The 18,972-nt window shown below is 37.3% G+C and overlaps 2 protein-coding genes across 2 annotated transcripts in view; one reads left to right on the top strand and one right to left on the bottom strand.

Annotated features, from left to right (window-relative positions):
* The window catches only part of CDK19 (cyclin dependent kinase 19), a 155,243-nt gene that overhangs the window by 102,608 nt on the left and 33,663 nt on the right, over nucleotides 1-18,972 (bottom strand). The window contains 1 exon segment of the mRNA XM_079149154.1: nucleotides 7,992-8,067. Within this exon segment, the coding sequence (XP_079005280.1) occupies nucleotides 7,992-8,067 (76 nt within the window).
* LOC306666868 (dnaJ homolog subfamily B member 6-like) lies at nucleotides 16,155-17,615 on the top strand. The gene has a single exon (XM_079149172.1). It carries the CDS (start codon nucleotides 16,254-16,256, stop codon nucleotides 16,953-16,955), a length of 702 nt encoding a protein of 233 aa, XP_079005298.1. The 5' UTR covers nucleotides 16,155-16,253; the 3' UTR covers nucleotides 16,956-17,615.

The raw sequence follows: 18,972 nt of genomic DNA, 5'->3' as shown, positions 1-18,972 counted from the left end.
GAAAACCACCAAACTGAAAGTTTCCAACAATAAATTTATATTCTAAAGTCACCTTAGCATCATGGACAACTAATAGAATTTTTAAAATTCTGTTTATTCATTTCTTTATTTATTCAAGAAACATTTATGGGTCACTATGTGCCAGGCACTATGCTAAGCAGTAGGGATTAAAAAGACAATGTTCCTGGTTCCTCAAAATTTGCACAGTCCAAGGAGAAGCTATCACTTTAAAATTTAAAAAGTTATGACTTGGAGGGACCTTATAGTTACCTTACTTCACAGATAAGGAGACCAAGACTCACCACTAACTTAGCTAGCTAGACAAACAGACATCTAATTCTACAGACCTTCTGCCAGACTAAGAGTGAAGGAGTGTTTCCATAAGAGTAAAGCAAAAATGTGGGCTATGGGAAATATATGCAAGAGTTATTAGAGATAAAAATTGCTAATGAACACAAACAATATAAACAATTGTTGAAGAACTATTAAATAACAATTAAATATTTAAGTATTTAACAATTTAGAGACAAAAGTTTCTAACATGTAATATCACAATAAAGCCCTAATTAGCAAACTCTGCTGAAGAACTAAAATAAGATTTTATAACAGTATGCCTTCTACACTATAAATATGGTTTGCCTATTTTCTGATTTGTAAAAAGGGGATATTAAAAGTGCTTATTTCACAGGAAATATTTCATAGAAATATCAAAAACTACAGGTAAATACTTTAATTAAATTATTAATTAAAATAATCATGTTCTAGGGTAATTTTAATTAAATCATTATTTTGTTCAGTATTTCTAAGATTATAAAATCCTGGGGGGTTTTCAAGATGGCGGCCTAGAGGGTGGCTGCATTACGTGTTGCTCCAGAACTCAGGATTCAAGAGAGGAGATATTGAGACGCTTGGGACCAACTCAGGGTAGCCGGGTGACTCTCACCCCCTGGGGGGGCATCCCGGATGGGACGGGGGTCCCGGAACGCAGGAAACTTTGTGAAGTAGAACTGCCGGCGAGACGCCCCTCCCCCCGCTGGAGCGCCATAGAGGAGGCCGGTCGGCACAGCGCTGGGACTCGGAGCAGCCACTGGGGCTCCGGCGGCTGCCCGGGGGAGGAGAGGCGGGGAGAACTGTGTGGACTCAGGACACCGGGGCCTGCCCTGAGGAGGAGGAGAGGAGCGTGGCCACTTGGATTCGGAGAGACTGCGCCAGAGCTGCAGGCGGTTGCCAGAGGAGAAGCCGCGCGGCGAGCTGTTTGGAATCAGAACGACGCTTCTGAACCCCGGGGCCTGCCCTGAGGACGAGGAGGAAGAGGAGCAGCCGCTTGGATTCGGGCGACTATACGGGAACTACAGGCGGTTGCCAGAGAAGGGGCTGCATGGCGAGCTGTTTGGACCCTGACCACTTCTGAACCCCGGGGCCTGCCCGGAGGAGTAGGAGAAGGAGGAGAAGGAGCGCGGCGGGTCCTTTGGACTCGCAGTGACTGCATTAGCGCTCCAGGCGGCTGTTCAGAGGAGAAGGCGAGTGGTGAGTTATTTGGTCTTAAAGTGACAGCTCCTGAACACAGGGGGGCTGCCTGGAGGAGAAGCGTGGTGGGACGCTTGGTCTTGAAGGACCACACCAGAGCTCCGGGCGGTGGCCCAGTGGACCCGTGCAGCGGGTCACGTGGATTCAGAGCCACTCAGAGGGACTGCTCCTGAACACCCGGGGGGTTATCTGGAGAAGGAGGAGGAACGGGCAGGGTCACTTCGACTCGGAGTGATTGATTGCCCCGGGCTACGGGTGGTTGGTGGGAGGAGGAGGCACGAAGTGAGTTTCTTGGACTCCTAGTGACCGCACCGGCATACTGGGCAGCTGTCTGGAGGAAGAGGCCTGTGGCGGGTCTCTGGGACTCAGAGCGATTGTTCGGGGCCACAGGTGGCTGCTCAGAGGAGGGGCCACGCAGCCAGGCGATTAGGTGCAGAACAGGGTCCCAGGATCTAGGAGGCTTCTGGGTGGAAGAGCCGCACAGAGACAGGCTTAGGGCGGAGCGAAGGTTCCAGGCCTATGGGCAAATTCTCTGAGGAGGGGCAGCCTAAGGAGATTCATCTGCGAAGGGTGAGGCTCCCAGGCCCAGGAGGTAGGGCCGGGCCCCTGGAAACTTTGCAGAGGAAGGCAGCCCAGCCCAGGCAGTAGATGTAAATTGAGGGGAACCTCTAGGAGGAAACTGACCAGCGAGACCTCCCCACCGGGTGAGTCTTCCCTGCTGGGTGAGGTTTCCCACAAGGACAGTAAAACCAGAGGCTCAGGCCCAAACTGGCCTTGCCTCAGCCCACAGCCTAGGTCCCCTTTGGATGACCATTGGTCAACAAGTGGAGGCACCTCTGCCCACTAGCAGGGAATATACCCCACCTGAAGGCCACCACTCCTAGAGAGGCAGCTTCCTTGTGGAGCACCGCATTATCAACCTCCTCCAAGACTTCAGCCTACTGAAGGCTAAGAGGGGATATATATAGAAATCTTCAGGGTCATTGTAAATCAACAGAGGAAATCTGCAATATCTCAGCGGTCCACTGATATCTGAACAACATGAGAAAACAAGGAAAGAAAATGCTGCAAACAAATCTAGATGTTACATCAATAAAACCCAATGACAGCATGGCAGAAGAAATGACAGAAAAGGAGTTCAGAATGTACATAATTAAAATGATCAGAGAAGCAAACGAGGAGATGAAAGAGCAAATGCAAGCATTGAATGATGAGATGAAAGAGCAAATGCAAGCATTGATTGATCGCACCAATCGACAGTTAAAAGAGCAAATACAGGAAGCAAAAGATCATTTCAATAAAGAGTTAGAGATATTGAAAAAAAACCAAACAGAAATCCTTGACATGAAGGAAACAATAAACCAAATTAAGAACTCCATAGAAAGCATATCCAATAGGATAGAACACCTGGAAGACAGAACCTCAGACATTGAAGACAAAATATTTAACCTTGAAAACAAAGCTGAACAAACAGAGAAGATGGTAAGAAATCATGAACAGAATCTACAAGAGCTATGGGATATCATGAAAAGGCCAAATTTAAGAATTATTGGGATTGAGGAAGGCCTAGAGAAACAAGCCAAAGGAATGAACAACCTATTCAATGAAATAATATCAGAAAATTTCCCAAATCTGAAGAATGAAATGGAAAATCAAGTTCAAGAGGCTTACAGGACTCCAAATACACAAAATTACAACAGACCCACACCAAGGCACATTATAATGAAAATACCTAACATACAAAATAAAGACAGAATTTTAAAGGCTGTGAGAGAAAAGAACCAAATTACATTCAGGGGGAAACCAATACGCATATCAGCAGATTTTTCAATCCAGACCCTAAAAGCTAGAAGGTCCTGGAACAACATTTTTCAAGCCCTGAAAGAAAATGGATGCCAACCAAGAATCTTATACCCAGCAAAACTTACCTTCAAATTTGACGATGAAATAAAATCCTTCCATGATAAACAAAAGCTAAAAGAATTTACAAAAAGAAAGCCAGCATTACAGAACATTCTCAACAAAATATTCCATGAGGAAGAGATGAAAAACAAAGAAGGAAATCAGCAAAGGGAGGAATTATCCTAAAGGAATTGTCAAATAAAGGAGGAAACAAGTTGTGTCAAACAAATAAATAAACAAAATTTTAAAAATGAACCAAATGACCGGGAAACCAAATCATTTCTCTATAATAACCCTGAACGTTAATGGCCTGAATTCATCAATCAAAAGACATAGACTGGCAGACTGGATTAAAAAGAAAGATCCAACAATATGTTGCCTGCAAGAGACTCACCTCATAGAAAAAGATACCCATAGATTAAAGGTGAAAGGATGGGGAAAAACATACCATGCACATGGACTCAGCAAAAAAGCTGGAGTATCCATCCTCATTTCCGATAATGTGGACTTCAAGCCAAAGTTAGTCAGAAGGGATAAAGAAGGTTATTTCATACTGCTTAAGGGAAGCATAAATCAGCAAGATATAACAATCATAAACATCTATGCCCCAAACAGTGGCTCATCTATGTATGTCAAACAAATCCTTCTCAATTTCAGAAACCAAATAGACCACAACACAATAATACTAGGTGATTTTAACACGCCGCTCTCACCACTGGACAGATCTTCCAGACAAAAATTGAGCAAAGAAACCATAGATCTCAACAACACAATCAATAATTTAGACTTAACGGACATTTATAGAATATTCCATCCAACCAAGAGTGAATACACTTTCTTCTCAGCAGCACATGGATCCTTCTCTAAAATAGACCATATATTATGCCACAAAGCTAATGTTAGCAAATACAAGAAGATAGAGACACTAGCATGTATTCTATCAGATCATAATGGATTGAAGTTAGAAATAAATGAAAGAGTAAAACACAGAAACTATTCCAACATCTGGAGGTTAAACAATATGCTATTATATGATGAATGGATAACAGAAGATATTAAGAAGGAAATTAAAAAATTCTTAGAGGTAAATGAGAACAAAGAAACATCATATCAAAACCTCTGGGACACTATGAAAGCAGTACTTAGAGGGAAATTTATTTCATGGAGCGCATTTAATAAAAGAAGTAAAACTCAACAAATAAACAACCTAACACTACAGCTCAAAGCCTTAGAAAAAGAAGAACAGAACAGCACCAAAAGTAGTAGAAGACAGGAAATTGTTAAACTCAGAGCTGAAATCAATGAAATTGAAACAAAAGAAACAATACAAAAAATTGACAAAATAAATAGTTGGTTCTTCGAAAAAATAAACAAAATTGATAAACCTTTAGCCACACTAACAAAGAGAAGACGAGAGAAAACCCAAATCACTAAAATTCGGAATGAACAAGGAAATATCACTACAGACAGGATGGAAATACAAAACATAATTAGAAGCTATTTTGAAAATCTATACTCCAACAAAATAGAAAATTTCGAAGACATCAACAGGTTTCTAGAGACATATGAATTGCCTAAACTGAATGAGGAGGACATAAACAATTTAAATAGACCAATTTCAAGTACTGAAATAGAAGAAGTCATCAAAAGCCTACCAACAAAGAAAAGTCCGGGACCAGATGGGTTCTCAGCCGAGTTCTACAAAACCTTTAAGGAAGAGCTCATTCCAATACTTCTCAAAGTATTCCATAAAATAGAAGAGGAGGGAACCCTCCCAAACTCATTCTATGAAGCCAATATCACACTGATACCTAAACCAGACAGAGACTCATCAAGGAAAGAAAATTTCAGACCAATATCCTTAATGAACATCGACGCAAAAATTCTCAACAAAATTTTAGCAAATCGCATACAAAAACATATTAAAAAGATAGTGCACCATGATCAAGTGGGTTTCATCCCAGGGATGCAAGGTTGGTTCAACATCAGGAAATCAATAAACGTAATTCACCATATTAATAGACTTAAAGTCAAGAATCACATGATTATTTCAATAGACGCAGAAAAAGCATTTGATAAAATACAGCACCCCTTCATGCTCAAAACACTAGAACAAATAGGGATAGTGGGAACATTCCTTAATATTGTAAAGGCCATTTATGCTAAACCCATGGCTAATATCATTCTAAATGGTGAAAAGCTGAAAGCGTTCCCCCTAAGAACTGGAACAAGGCAGGGATGCCCTCTTTCACCACTTCTATTCAACATCGTTCTTGAGACTCTGGCCAGAGCAATTAGACAAACCAAAGAAATTAAAGGGATACGAATTGGAAAAGAAGAACTCAAACTATCCCTGTTCGCTGATGACATGATTATATATTTAGAGGAACCTGGAAATTCCACCAGAAAACTCTTAGAACTCATAAGTGATTTCAGTAAAGTAGCAGGTTACAAGATCAATGCCCATAAATCCAACGCATTTTTATACATAAGTGATGAATCTTCAGAAAGAGAAATTAGGAAAACTACCCCATTCACAATAGCCTCGAAAAAAATAAAATACTTGGGAATCAATCTCACAAAAGAGGTGAAAGACCTCTACAATGAGAACTATACAACACTAAAGAAAGAAATTAAAGAACACCTTAGAAGATGGAAAGATCTTCCATGTTCTTGGATAGGAAGAATTAATATTGTCAAAATGGCCATACTACCTAAAGTGCTATACAAATTCAATGCAATTCCAATTAAAATCCCAATGACGTACCTTACAGAAATAGAGCAGGCAATTATGAAATTCATCTGGAAGAATAAGAAACCCAGAATAGCTAAAGCAATCCTTAGCAGGAAAAATGAAGCAGGGGGTATTGCAATACCAGATCTTCAACTCTACTACAAAGCAATAGTAACAAAAACGGCATGGTATTGGTACCAAAATAGAAAGGTAGATCAATGGTACAGAATAGAGGACACGGACACAAACCCAAATAAATACAATTTTCTCATACTAGACAAAGGGGCCAAAAATATGCAATGGAGAAAAGATAGCCTCTTCAACAAATGGTGCTGGGAGAATTGGAAATCCATATGCAACAGAATGAAACTAAACCCATATCTCTCACCATGCACGAAACTAAACTCAAAATGGATTAAGGACCTCGGAATCAGACCAGAGACCCTGCAGATTATAGAAGAAAAAGTAGGTCCAAATCTTCATCTTGTTGGTCTAGGACCAGACTTCCTTAACAGGACTCCCATAGCACAAGAAATAAAAGCTAGAATCAACCACTGGGATAGATTCAAACTAAAAAGCTTTCTCTCAGCAAAGGAAACTATCAGCAATGCGAAGAAAGAGCCTACAGAGTGGGAGAATATCTTTGCCAATCATACTTCAGATAGAGCACTAATCTCCAGAATCTATAAAGAACTCAAAAAACTCTACTCCAAGAATTCAAACAGTCCAGTCAACAAATGGGCTAAGGAAATGAATAGACACTTCACAGAAGAAGATCTACAAGCAATCAACAAACATATGGAAAAATGTTCAACATCTCTAGTAATAAGAGAAATGCAAATCAAAACCACCCTAAGGTTCCATCTCACCCCAATTAGAATGGCGATTATCAAGAATACGAGCAACAACAGGTGTTGGCGAGGATGTGGGGAGAAAGGTACACTCATACACTGCTGGTGGGGCTGCAAATTAGTGCAGCCACTCTGGAAAGCAGTGTGGAGATTCCTTAGAAAACTTGGAATGGAACCACCATTTGACCCAGCTATCCCACTCCTTGGCCTATACCCAAAGGACTTAAAATCGGCATACTACAGAGATACAGCCACATCAATGTTCATAGCTGCTCAATTCACAATAGCCAGACTGTGGAACCAACCTAGATGCCCTTCAATTGATGAGTGGATAAAGAAACTGTGGTATATATATACTATGGAATATTACTCAGCCATAAAGAATGATAAAATTATGACATTTGCAGGCAAATGGATGAAATTGGAGAATATCATGCTAAGTGAGATAAGCCAATCTCAAAAAGCCAAAGGACGAATGATATCGCTAATAAGTGGAGGTTGACACATAATGGGGGGGAGGGAAGGGTTAGAGTTAGGGTTAGGGAGGGGGGCAAGTATAGAGGAAGGAACTACTGTATAGAGGGTAAAGAGGGGTGGGAGGGGTGGGGGGAAGGGAAAAAAATAACAGAATGAATCAAACAACATTGCTCTATGTAAATTTATGATTACACAAATGGTATGCCTTTACGCCATGTACAAACAGAGAAACAACATGTATCCCATTTGTTTACAATAAAAAAAAATAAAAAAATAAAAAAAATAAATAAATAAAAATAAAATCCTAAATATCATTAAGAGAATGTCCAAAGATGACTTTCAAATAATTTTAACTTTATGCAAATTTTCTTATCTTAATATAAAATATCCTTAAACTAACATCTGTGAAATAACTATGTTGTATACATCATACTCATATTAAAACAAGTCATTACCCAATATCAATAATAAAATAAGCAACTATATTTATATTCACTTACTGCAATCTCTCTACAAGCTGACATGGATATTCCTGTGCCTTCGATTTGCTTCAATGCATATTCCTTTTCATCTTTTCTGCACATGAACAAAAAAAATTTTTTTTACTTTTCCACATATTACTTTCAGATTCAAAATTATAACTACAAAAACAACAGGAATGCACATAGTTTCTCAGAGATATGTAAACATTATGCCATGCATCGTTTATTATTTTTGATAATATTTCAACTACAGAAATATGAAATACCAAAAGAATTGTCACAATGAAAATATCAGACAGAGCCAAAACACAGAATTCAAAACTGAACAGAATAGGATACTAAACACAGCACTAGTTTTGAAGAATAAACAAGCATAAATATAAACTCAAACATATTGCAAGATAATTCCACTCCTGTCTTAATTATCTGTGTTCTATGAAAGCATTCTGTTATAAACATTCACTACAAAAATAACTGATAGACATAAACTCCCAGAGTCACTGAAAGTAATATCATAGTATAAGAACATTTACAGGAAAGAGAAATTGTTCTCACCTATATAAGAAGTATTCAAATGCTAAGACCCCAACCAAAAGCCCTTAAGACTTCAAAACTTAGCCACCAACATCTCATTCTCAGGAAACTCTAAGAGAAACTCAGTAGTTACAGTGGGTTTTGCAAACAACAGAGAAAGGACTAGAGATCTGGGAATTCCTAACAGTTACCAGGGAAACTAGCAATTCAATAATGATGATACAAGCTCACAGAACCAACATCAGATGAGTGGCTGGTGTAACACAGTAAGCATCTTCAGGACACTGACACCAGAAATACACAAGGGTCCCAGCTGAATGCTGGAACTGTGGATCATATCACTGGTTGTTCTTATAACAGGGGCATAGTCCATGCCCTCCAAATTGTCTTTGATTAGAGCTTCAGCAAGGTATCATCAGGACATGATGGATGCATTAACATGCTGAAATAATGCCACATCTGTCCTACTTAACTATTCTTCCTCTTCACCATTCTGTGACTGCTGGCAGATAAAGCAGTTTGAGATGCCTTAAAAACCTAGCATGCTTTTAAAACATCTTTTTTTCATGCCTTTCTAAAGATTATTCACAATCATCTATGTTTTGGGCAAATGATTTCATTGTATAAGAAATAATAAAATTATGATTTCTTTCTCTCTAAATCAACTTGAAAATTATTGACATTTTTCTTCCAAGACATGCCATTCAGCAAATAAGCAGCATTTTAACAGAAAATAAAACAGATATGTCAAAAGGACGGACTGTAGCCAGGTGTGGTGGCACATGCCTGTAATCCCAGTAACTCAGGAGACTGAGGGTCTAAGAAATTCATCAAAACCCAATCTCAAAATAAAAAATAAAAATGGCTGGAGATGAACCTCAGTGGTTAAGAGGTCCTGGGTTCAATCCCCAGTACAAAAAAAAAAAAAAAAAAAAAAAAAAAAATGGACTGTGATGCATTATTAAAATGATAGCTGTCATTAGAAACATGGAAATGTCTACCATACATCACTAAGAAAATGCACAATTTATGCTATGTAGAAATATATATACATCTATACATATGTTGAAGATAATACAAAAAATTTAAAACAATTGTGTTAAGATATAGGAAGTTAAGTCAACTCAAGTGCTAATGTAATATTGTCTTTTAAATTAGAATGGAGGAATCAAAATAATTTGATATTCTAGAAATAATCACCTACTAGAATAATCTCTTCAAAGTGAGAGCTTAGGCATGTTTTAAAGAGCAAAGTTAAAAATCAGGGAAAGCTTAAGTGATCATTTTTTTTCCCTTTTTCTCCATACTGATTCCTATTTCTTCACAACACTCATAAGTCACTAAAAAGCATTAACAGCATGTAACCAAATGTAATGAAAGCCAGTGTCCACTTCTACCACATAAATGTATGTATGGGTACATGTATGAAAGCACATGTGCCAGAGATGCTCTGACACAATGCTTACAATGTACATATTATACATTTAACAAGTAAATTAAATACCAGATAACTATTATTAAGTAAATTAAATAAGTTCTTGAAACAAAAATTATAAAAGCTTTCTGACAAATTTTTCACAAGTGATCCCATTTTTCAACAGAAATATTTCAATTCCCAGTTTCCCTAAATGAAGTGCTCCAGAAGCTCATGTAATTGCATAGTTTTATTTTTAATACTGTAAAGAATATTACACAATCTGGATAGGTTAGCGTTGCTATGGAAACTATAAGATTTTTTTTTGCAGTAAGTCAAAAAGTGCAAAATTAACACATCACATTAATGGCTTTTGAATTTCACATCCAGACTGTCAAAGGAATCTGAAAGCTTGAGCAGAACAGACTGAAGAATAGGCCTCTTACTCTGAATTATAGGGACAGGAACAAGAAATAAACCCAGTAATTATTTCACTTAATAAGTTTAAATATAACTTCCATCTGTTAAATTAATACTCAAAAATCTGCAATTTTAAGTTCTGCAGCTTTTAAATGGAGAATGAAATAAAGTACATATATCATTACTATTTCTCTTTTGTACACTGCCAGATGGTAAATAGTGATGTGGCACCTCTGAAATTCACCGTATGAAATAGCAAGGTCCCAGAGGGCGTATGGAACTCCTAGTAGAAACATCTCCTGAATGAATCATGTTAACGCCAGTTTCGCTAATACTTTGGTATAAAGACTAAGGATGTGTCCCCTTTACCACAATGTCCAGACATATTTCAATGACTAAGGCACTTGGGGCAGGGAAGCTTTGCAGCTCTCATCCAATGTCAGTGTCCTTTTCTAGGAGTTCCTTCATGTGGTTGTAGTAATTCATACCCCACAGCTTGGATGTTTCGGTACATGTAATATTAAGTATCATAAAAGTACAATGTTTTCTTTTAAATGACAGTGTTGAAAAGCAGCAAACCCGTCCTGCCCTGCCTATGACAGCCTGGTTTTCAGAGGGCAGCTTAGTTCTCCCACTATTTTATTTCTAAAAAACAAGAAAAGACAAAGTGAATCCAGTTTTAGGGAAATTGCTTTCTACATTTTAATGTTCATTAAATAGCATGACTACAGAAAAGGCATCCTAAAAATAATAAATTTAATAAATAAATTCACAGGATAAAAAATATATATAGACACATGTATATACGTATATATTTGTAATAAAAACAGATATATACTATACAGAATTTTTAAAATTTAAGGCATATGTCCTATTTCTCCATAATGTGAATCAATACCATGCAAACTTCACCCTGTAATCACAATGAAAAAAAACAAAAATAAAGCAAAGACTGTGATTCTATTAGGTTTTCCATCTGAGACAGTATGTTCTAGAAAATTCTTGATGCAAACAATTCTAAAGACAACAGAAAAATAAGAAGCACATATTTATATCTGCACAAAGTAGAAATTATTACCTTAAATGAAAACAATCCGAGAAAGAGAGAAAGGGGGGGGGGGGAATTTGTCTGCAAACTAAAAGGATTAAAATCCTTTTTTGTTTCTAATGGAAAGAGAAGAGCCTCATTACTTTATACCAATTAACAAACTACTGAGTTCATTTTGTGTGTCCCCAATACTGTGCCAAACTCTAGGGATAAACAAAATTGGAGAGTGATGACCCTAGATATGAGGGAGCTCATAATCCAACTGGAAAGAAATTCTGAGTAAATAAGAAATACAAACAAGTATTAATGATATGCTGATATGCTCTCTACCCACAAGAGAGGTGCAAGCAGGAATAGAGATAACAAATAATTCCTTTTGAGCTTTAAGAAAGGTAACTCCATAAGTCATGCTTTTAAGGGAGGGGTTCCTCAGGCAAAAAAGAGATGAGGGTCAGAAGATTCCAGGCACATACCCATGATATAAGAAAAACAGCAACATATTCAGGAAAGAGCTGGTATTCAGTAAGACTGGAGGTCCGAAAAGTAAAGAAAGGAAAGGAATCATGAGAGCTCTGGAAAAAATAAAAAAGTTTGTACTTCTGTAAATAGTGTGAAGTCAAAGGTTTTTAAAACTGAGAAGACATATTCACAAAATTCCTGTTCAGAAAAAATAACTGGTAATAATTACAGAGAAAAACTGGTAGCAGAGTTAAATATTTGATAGGTTGAATCACATGTCCAGATAAAAAAAGAAGAAAGGTTAATTTACGATAGTGGCAGAGGAGACGAAATAATGGATTAAAAAGAAATTTCTGGAGCTGGACATGGTGGTGCATTCCTATAATCCCAGTATACAATCCCAGCAACTCAGGAGGCTGACACAGGAGGATCATAAATTCCTCAGCAATACCCTGTCTCAAAATAAAAAATAAAAAGCTAGGAATGTAGCTCAGTGGTAAAGCATCGCTGGGTCACACCCCCCTACCAGAAAGGACCTTTCTGAGTCTTCTGTATGTGAAAGAAAGAATGGCTTTGAAGATGGGTGAAGTTTCCATTTTGTCTAAAGGTTAATAACACCATTAACCACAGAAATGGTAACATTTTTATGCAACCATCTTTTAAATTTTTATTTATTTTGGGTAGGGGGATTGAACCCAGGGACACTTTTATCACTGAATTACATCACCAATCCTTTTTATTTGGGGGCAGGGTCTCACTAAATTGACCAGGCTGACCTCAAATTTGCAATCCTCTTGCCTCAGTCTCCCAAGACATTGAGATTACAGGTGTGTGCTACTATATACAACCATATATTGACTGGAGAGCTAAAATTCATTTTAAAGAAAAACAAATCACTGAATTGAATTCATATATCAATGTATCTCATCAGTGGTTCAATAACACTTCAATCTTATTAGGATATGCTGGTATTTCCCCAAACTTCTTACTTTTCAGTCAAAAACAATTTGAATCATCAATGTAATTCTAAAATACCAAATTTAACACTGTATTGGTAACCACATTACAAATTATCAATGATTTTTCATTTTTATTCTAAAAATGTCAAATTCTTAATTCTCATAAATAAATGCGATTACAATAAATTTATTTGCACTAATACTTAAGACTTTGGGCATCCCAAGCATTAAACTTGAAACAAATAAGGATTTATTTTTAACAGTATATAAATCATTAGAAAATATTTAGTATAAACCAAATTTTTATATAAAATATCTAACTTCGAGAATTCATGAATCTCAAATCAGACCTACTTGCTATAGACGGTGATACAACAAGAGAAGTCAGACATTTATTTCAGACACATTTTACTCAGCACACACTGTGTGCCAAGCACTGGTGCTGGGCTCTGAGATCAGGAGAAAGAAGGAGGCTGACTCCCTTATGAATCTTTACACAGCGACACACACAATAAAGGGGTACTCTGATAGGTGCTATATATATATACACACACACACACACACACACACACACACACACACACACAGAGTACATCAGATTAAAAAATGGAGAGAAGGGCTTAGTTATGGTGGAGGGTGTAGAAAGAAAGGGCTATCGGATAAATAATTTTCAAAGAAAATATCCAAGTGGAACTTAAGAGATGAGCAGAATTTCTTAAACAAAGAAGAGGGGACAGGACAGATATGTACAAAGTCTTAAGATTAAAACCTATGCTATACTCAAAAAACAGGCAGAAGACAAGTATAGCTAGAACACAAGGATGGAGAAAAGAGCAAAGAAAATAAGCATAGTTTTGTGTGGAATGCTGACAAATTGGCATTTTTCCCATATAACAGGAAGCCACAAGAGAAACATACAATTAAACAGATACTCTTGATAAGCAGATAGTACGCAGGATGGATCAGAGGGAACCACTGTAAAGGTTTAGGGAGGGTTGATGAGAACCAAAAATGAGGATCAAAAATTAAAGGCTATGTAGTAGGAGTGGAAGGAATGAATTCAAGGCACATTCCAGAAATGGAATAATCTACTATGGTCAAATAAATTTAGTCACATTGTAGACATTTGAAAAATATCTGACAAACCAATGTTAATGTACATGTGTACCTTACATGTTTCTATGGCAGAGAGCCAGCTGAACACCTTAAGATGACTAAGTTTTGCAGGGTATTATCTCAGTGAAATTAAGGTCACTTACCCCAAAAAAATTATGTCGTTCGGGGGAGGGGAGCCGGTAGACAGGGAAGTGGAGGGATATACTAAGCCAGTTTGCAGATAGTTTCCCAAAATTCTAGCCAGGACAATCAGGCAATAGAAGAAAATTAAATGGATACAAATTGGAAAAGAAGTCAAACTATCATGTTTGCTGATGACAGAACCCTATAAATGAAAGACACCAAAACTCTCACCAGAAGACTTCTAGAAGTGATAAATGAATTTAGCAAAGTAGCAGGATATAAGATCAATACTCATAAATCAATAGTTGTCTATAGTTCAACAGTGATTCAGATAAGAAAGAAATCAGGAAAACCACCCCCTTTTACAATAGCCTAATAAATAAATAAATACCTGGGAATTAATCTAACCAAGGAGGTGAAAGATTTCTATTATGAAAACCATAGAACACTGAAGAAAGAAATTGAAGAGGACCTTAGAAGATGGCAATACCTCCCAAGTTCTTGGTTAAGCAGAATTAATATAGTCAAAATGGCCCTACTACTTAAAGCAATAAACACATTCAATTTGTCCTCATCAAAATACCTATAACATTCTTCAAAGAACTAGGGAAAAAAATAAAGAAAAAAAAAAAAAAAAACAGTCCTAAACTTCATTTGGAAGAAAAGACCCAAAATAGCCAAAGCAATTCTGAACAAGAAAAGTGATGCAGGAGGGATCATAATACCCAAACTCAAATTATACTACAGAGCTATAGTAACAAAAACTGCATGGTACTGGCATCAAGAGAGACATGAAAACCGATGGAATTAAATAAAACAAACAAACCCAAATTTATGCAGCCATCTGATACTTGACAAAGGTGCCAAAAAATACAACCTATTTAACAAATGGTGCTGGGAAAACTGGATATGCATTTATAGAAGAATAAATTTTGATTCCTATCTTTAATGCTGCACAAAAAGTCAAATAAAAATGGATCAAAGACTTAGAAATTAGATAAGAAAACACAGGGTCAACACTTCATCATATAGGTGCAGGCACCAACTTCCTCAAAAAGATCCCTACACCAAGAAATAAAACCAAGAATAAGTAGGATGCCATCAAATTAAAAACCTTCTACACAGCAAAGGAAATGATTAAAAGAGTGAAGAGAGAGCCTATGAAATGGGAGAAAAATCTTTGCCAGCTATTCCTCAGACATATCCAGAATATATAAAGAACTCAAAAACCTAAGGAACTAAACACAAATTTCTCAAAAGAAGAAACACAGGTGGCCAACAAGTATATGAAAGAAATACAATCGATCAACAAATACATGAATAAATGCAAATAAAACTAAGATTTCATCTCACTCCAGTCAGAATGGCAATTATCAAGAATACAAACAACAATAAATGTTGGCAAGGATGTGAGGCAAAAGTCACACTCATACATTGCTGGTGGGAATGCAAACCGGTACAACCATTTTGGAAAGCAGTATGGAGATTCCTCAGAAAACCTGGAATAAAAACCATTTGACCCAGCTATCCCACTCCTAGGTTTATATCCAAAGGACTTAAAATCAGCATACTACAGTGACACAGTCACATCAATGTTTATAGCTGCTCAACTCACTATTGCTAAACTATGGAACCAACCTAGGTGCCCTTCAACAGATGAATAGACAAAGAAAATGTGGTACATATACACAATGGAATATTACTCAGCCTTAAAGAAGAATGAAATTATGGCATTTGCTGGTAAATCGATGGAGCTGGAGAATATCAGTTAAGCAAAATAAACCAATCCCAAAAAACCAGAGCCAAATGTTTTCTCTGATATGCTGATGCTAATTCACAATAAGGGGGGGTGGGGTGGCTAGGGAATAACAGAGGTACTTTAGATTAGGTAGAGGGGAGTGAAGGGGGGGTAAGAAGGATAGTGAATGAATCAGACATTATTACCCTATATACACATATAACTATATGACTGGTGGAATTCTACATCATGTACAACGAAAAGAATGAAAAATTATACTCCATCTATATAAGATGTGTCAAAGTGCATTCTATCGTCATGTGCAACTAATTAAAACAAAAAATAATTTTAAAAAGTATACTAAGGCTGCCGCCGCCACCAGCGCAGCCGTGCCGGACCGCGAGCACCCGGCCGCCCGCCCCGTCCCGTCCGCCGCGTCCTCGGACTTGTTCCAACAATCTGTTAAAACATGGTGGATTACTATGAAGTTCTAGGCGTGCAGAGACACGCCTCTCCCGAGGATATCAAAAAGGCATATTGGAAACTGGCACTAAAATGGCATCCAGACAAAAATCCTGAGAATAAAGAAGAAGCAGAGAGAAAATTCAAACAAGTAGCTGAGGCGTATGAGGTGTTATCAGATGCTAAAAAACGGGACATCTATGACAAGTATGGCAAAGAAGGCTTAAATGGTGGAGGTGGAGGTGGAAGTCATTTTGACAGTCCTTTTGAGTTTGGCTTCACGTTCCGGAACCCAGATGATGTCTTCAGGGAATTTTTTGGTGGAAGGGACCCGTTTTCGTTCGACTTCTTTGAAGACCCATTTGAAGACTTTTTTGGGAACCGAAGGGGTCCCCGAGGAAGCAGAAACCGAGGTGCAGGCTCATTTTTCTCTGCTTTCAGTGGATTTCCATCATTTGGAGGATTTACTTCATTTGGGTCACTAGGTCACGGTGGCCTTACTTCATTCTCTTCTACATCATTTGGCGGCAGCGGGATGGGTAACTTCAAATCTATATCAACTTCTACCAAAATAGTAAATGGCAGAAAAATCACTACAAAAAGAATTGTCGAGAATGGTCAAGAAAGAGTAGAAGTTGAAGAAGACGGCCAGTTAAAGTCTTTAACAATAAATGGTAAGGAGCAGCTGCTACGCTTGGATAACAAGTAATTCAACGCACGCATTTAACAGAAATGTTAAAGTATAACAAGCACCATTTGAGGATTAACAGGAACATTTTTTTGAAGATTTCAGACGAACTCGACTTTCAGTATAATTGTACCTAATCTAAAGTATTTATAAACAGCTCATCGGAGCCCCTATTTGTCATAGACTTTTGAGTTTATTGTTGGGACCACACAATAGGACCATTTTTTTTTTTTTTGTCTTTAAAATTGTTGTAATCTCTGTATGCACTTTGCTTTTTTATTAAACGTAATCCAAGGTGAGCCTTGACTTTGAGTAGTGCTAGGACAAGATTGTATTCTAACACCAGCATGGATCTGCTTTCCATTGTGTTTGACATGTGAGCCAAGTAGTGTCAGCCTGCTGTGAGCTAACATTGCCAGGATGAATCTCCTGTAGAAATAATTTGTTCCTCCTCCCCCCCCCCCCCAGTATTTAGTAATGAAAGATATTAATGCATTAATGGTAATACATTTCTGGTTTAATATAAACTTAAGGATGTTTTCTAGTTGTGCATGAATGCTGGCAACTTAGTAAAGTTTTGACAATTGTTTAAATATGTAATGTTAAGCTTAGGTTTAAAAAAGCTGGTAAACTGGGTCTTTGTCATTTGCTTTTAAAAAAAAAAAAAAAAAAAAGAAAATAAAAAAAAAAATAAAAAAAAAAAAAAAAGTATACTAAGATTTCCTCTCACTCTAGTCAGAATGGCAATTTTCAAGAACACAAATAATAATAAATTCTGGCAAAGATGTGGGGTAAAGGTACACTCTCACATTGTTGGTGTGGCTGCAAATTAGTATAACCACTCTGGAAAGCAGTGTGGAGAGTCCTAAAAAAACTAGGAATAGAAACATATGACCCAGCTATCCCATTCGTTGGTGTTTTTCCAAAAGATCTAACCTATGAGAGTGACACAGTACTTCAATGTTTATAGCAGCACAACTCACAATCCCCAAATTATGGAATCAACCCAGATGCCTGTCAATAGATGAATGAATTAAGAATATGTGATGTATATACACAGTGGAGTTTTACTCAGTCATAAAGAAGAAAGAAATAATGGCATTTGCCTGTAAATGGATGTAAATGGAGAAAATCAAGCTAAGTGAAATAAGTCAGACTCAGAAAATCAAAGGTGGAATGTTTTCTCTCATATGTGAAAGTTAGAACAAAATAAAGGAAAGAAGGTAGGGAGGATATTAGAGACCATAAAGATACAGGGAAGCTCAGTGGAGTAGAAGATGGAGAACAAGGAGGAGGAAGGAAGATAAAGGGGAAGATAAATGAAATGAATTTAATAAAACCATGTTATATTCATATACAAAATACCAAAGGGAATTTTACTTTTATATATATGAAGAAAAAAGTTTAATAAAGTAGAGGAGGGAGAATGGGGGTGGGAAGGCTTGGCACTTGAAATCAAATTCCTTGTATATACGATTTTGTCAAAATGAACCCAATTACTTTGTATAGTCATGAGGCGTAAATTTAAAAATACATAAAAAAGAAATCCATTTAAGACATGGTGACTCTCAACTGGCTACTAGATAGGAAATAACAGAAATGGAGTTTAGAAAGAAGACAACATTATACCAGTGACTGTTAAAGACATATAAGAGTAGGGTGATGTATACCTATAATCCCAACCACTCAGGGAGGTTGAGGCAGGAGGATCACAAATTCAAGGCCAGCATGGGAAAGTCAGTGAGATCCTCTCTTAAAATACACTTTTTTTTTTAAAGGACAGAGGATGTAACTCACTGGTAAAGCACTCCTGGGTTCACCAAAAAAATTTTTTAAAGTAGAAGTAAATAAATGTGATCATAAAGACAAAGAACAGAAGAAAAGAGTGAAAAATGGTGGCCAATGCTCTTAAACCTCTTTCACATGATATCATTATCTATACCTGAACATGAGGGTAAAAAGACCACAGTATCCATAGACAGAGGTGATGGGATCCATGGGTTTCTATTGCCCCAAACCCTATTAGCAAATGGGATAA

The sequence above is a fragment of the Sciurus vulgaris genome (assembly GCF_902686455.1).
Source record: "Sciurus vulgaris genome assembly, chromosome: 7".
NCBI lineage: Eukaryota > Metazoa > Chordata > Mammalia > Rodentia > Sciuridae > Sciurus > Sciurus vulgaris.
The sequence above is the reverse complement of the archived record's forward strand: the minus strand, read 5'-3'. Positions and strand labels throughout refer to the sequence as shown.

Coding starts and splice junctions, on each gene's coding strand:
- LOC306666868 (XM_079149172.1), top strand. CDS start 16,254: ATGGTGGATTACTATGAAGTTCTAGGCGTGCAGAGACACGCCTCTCCC.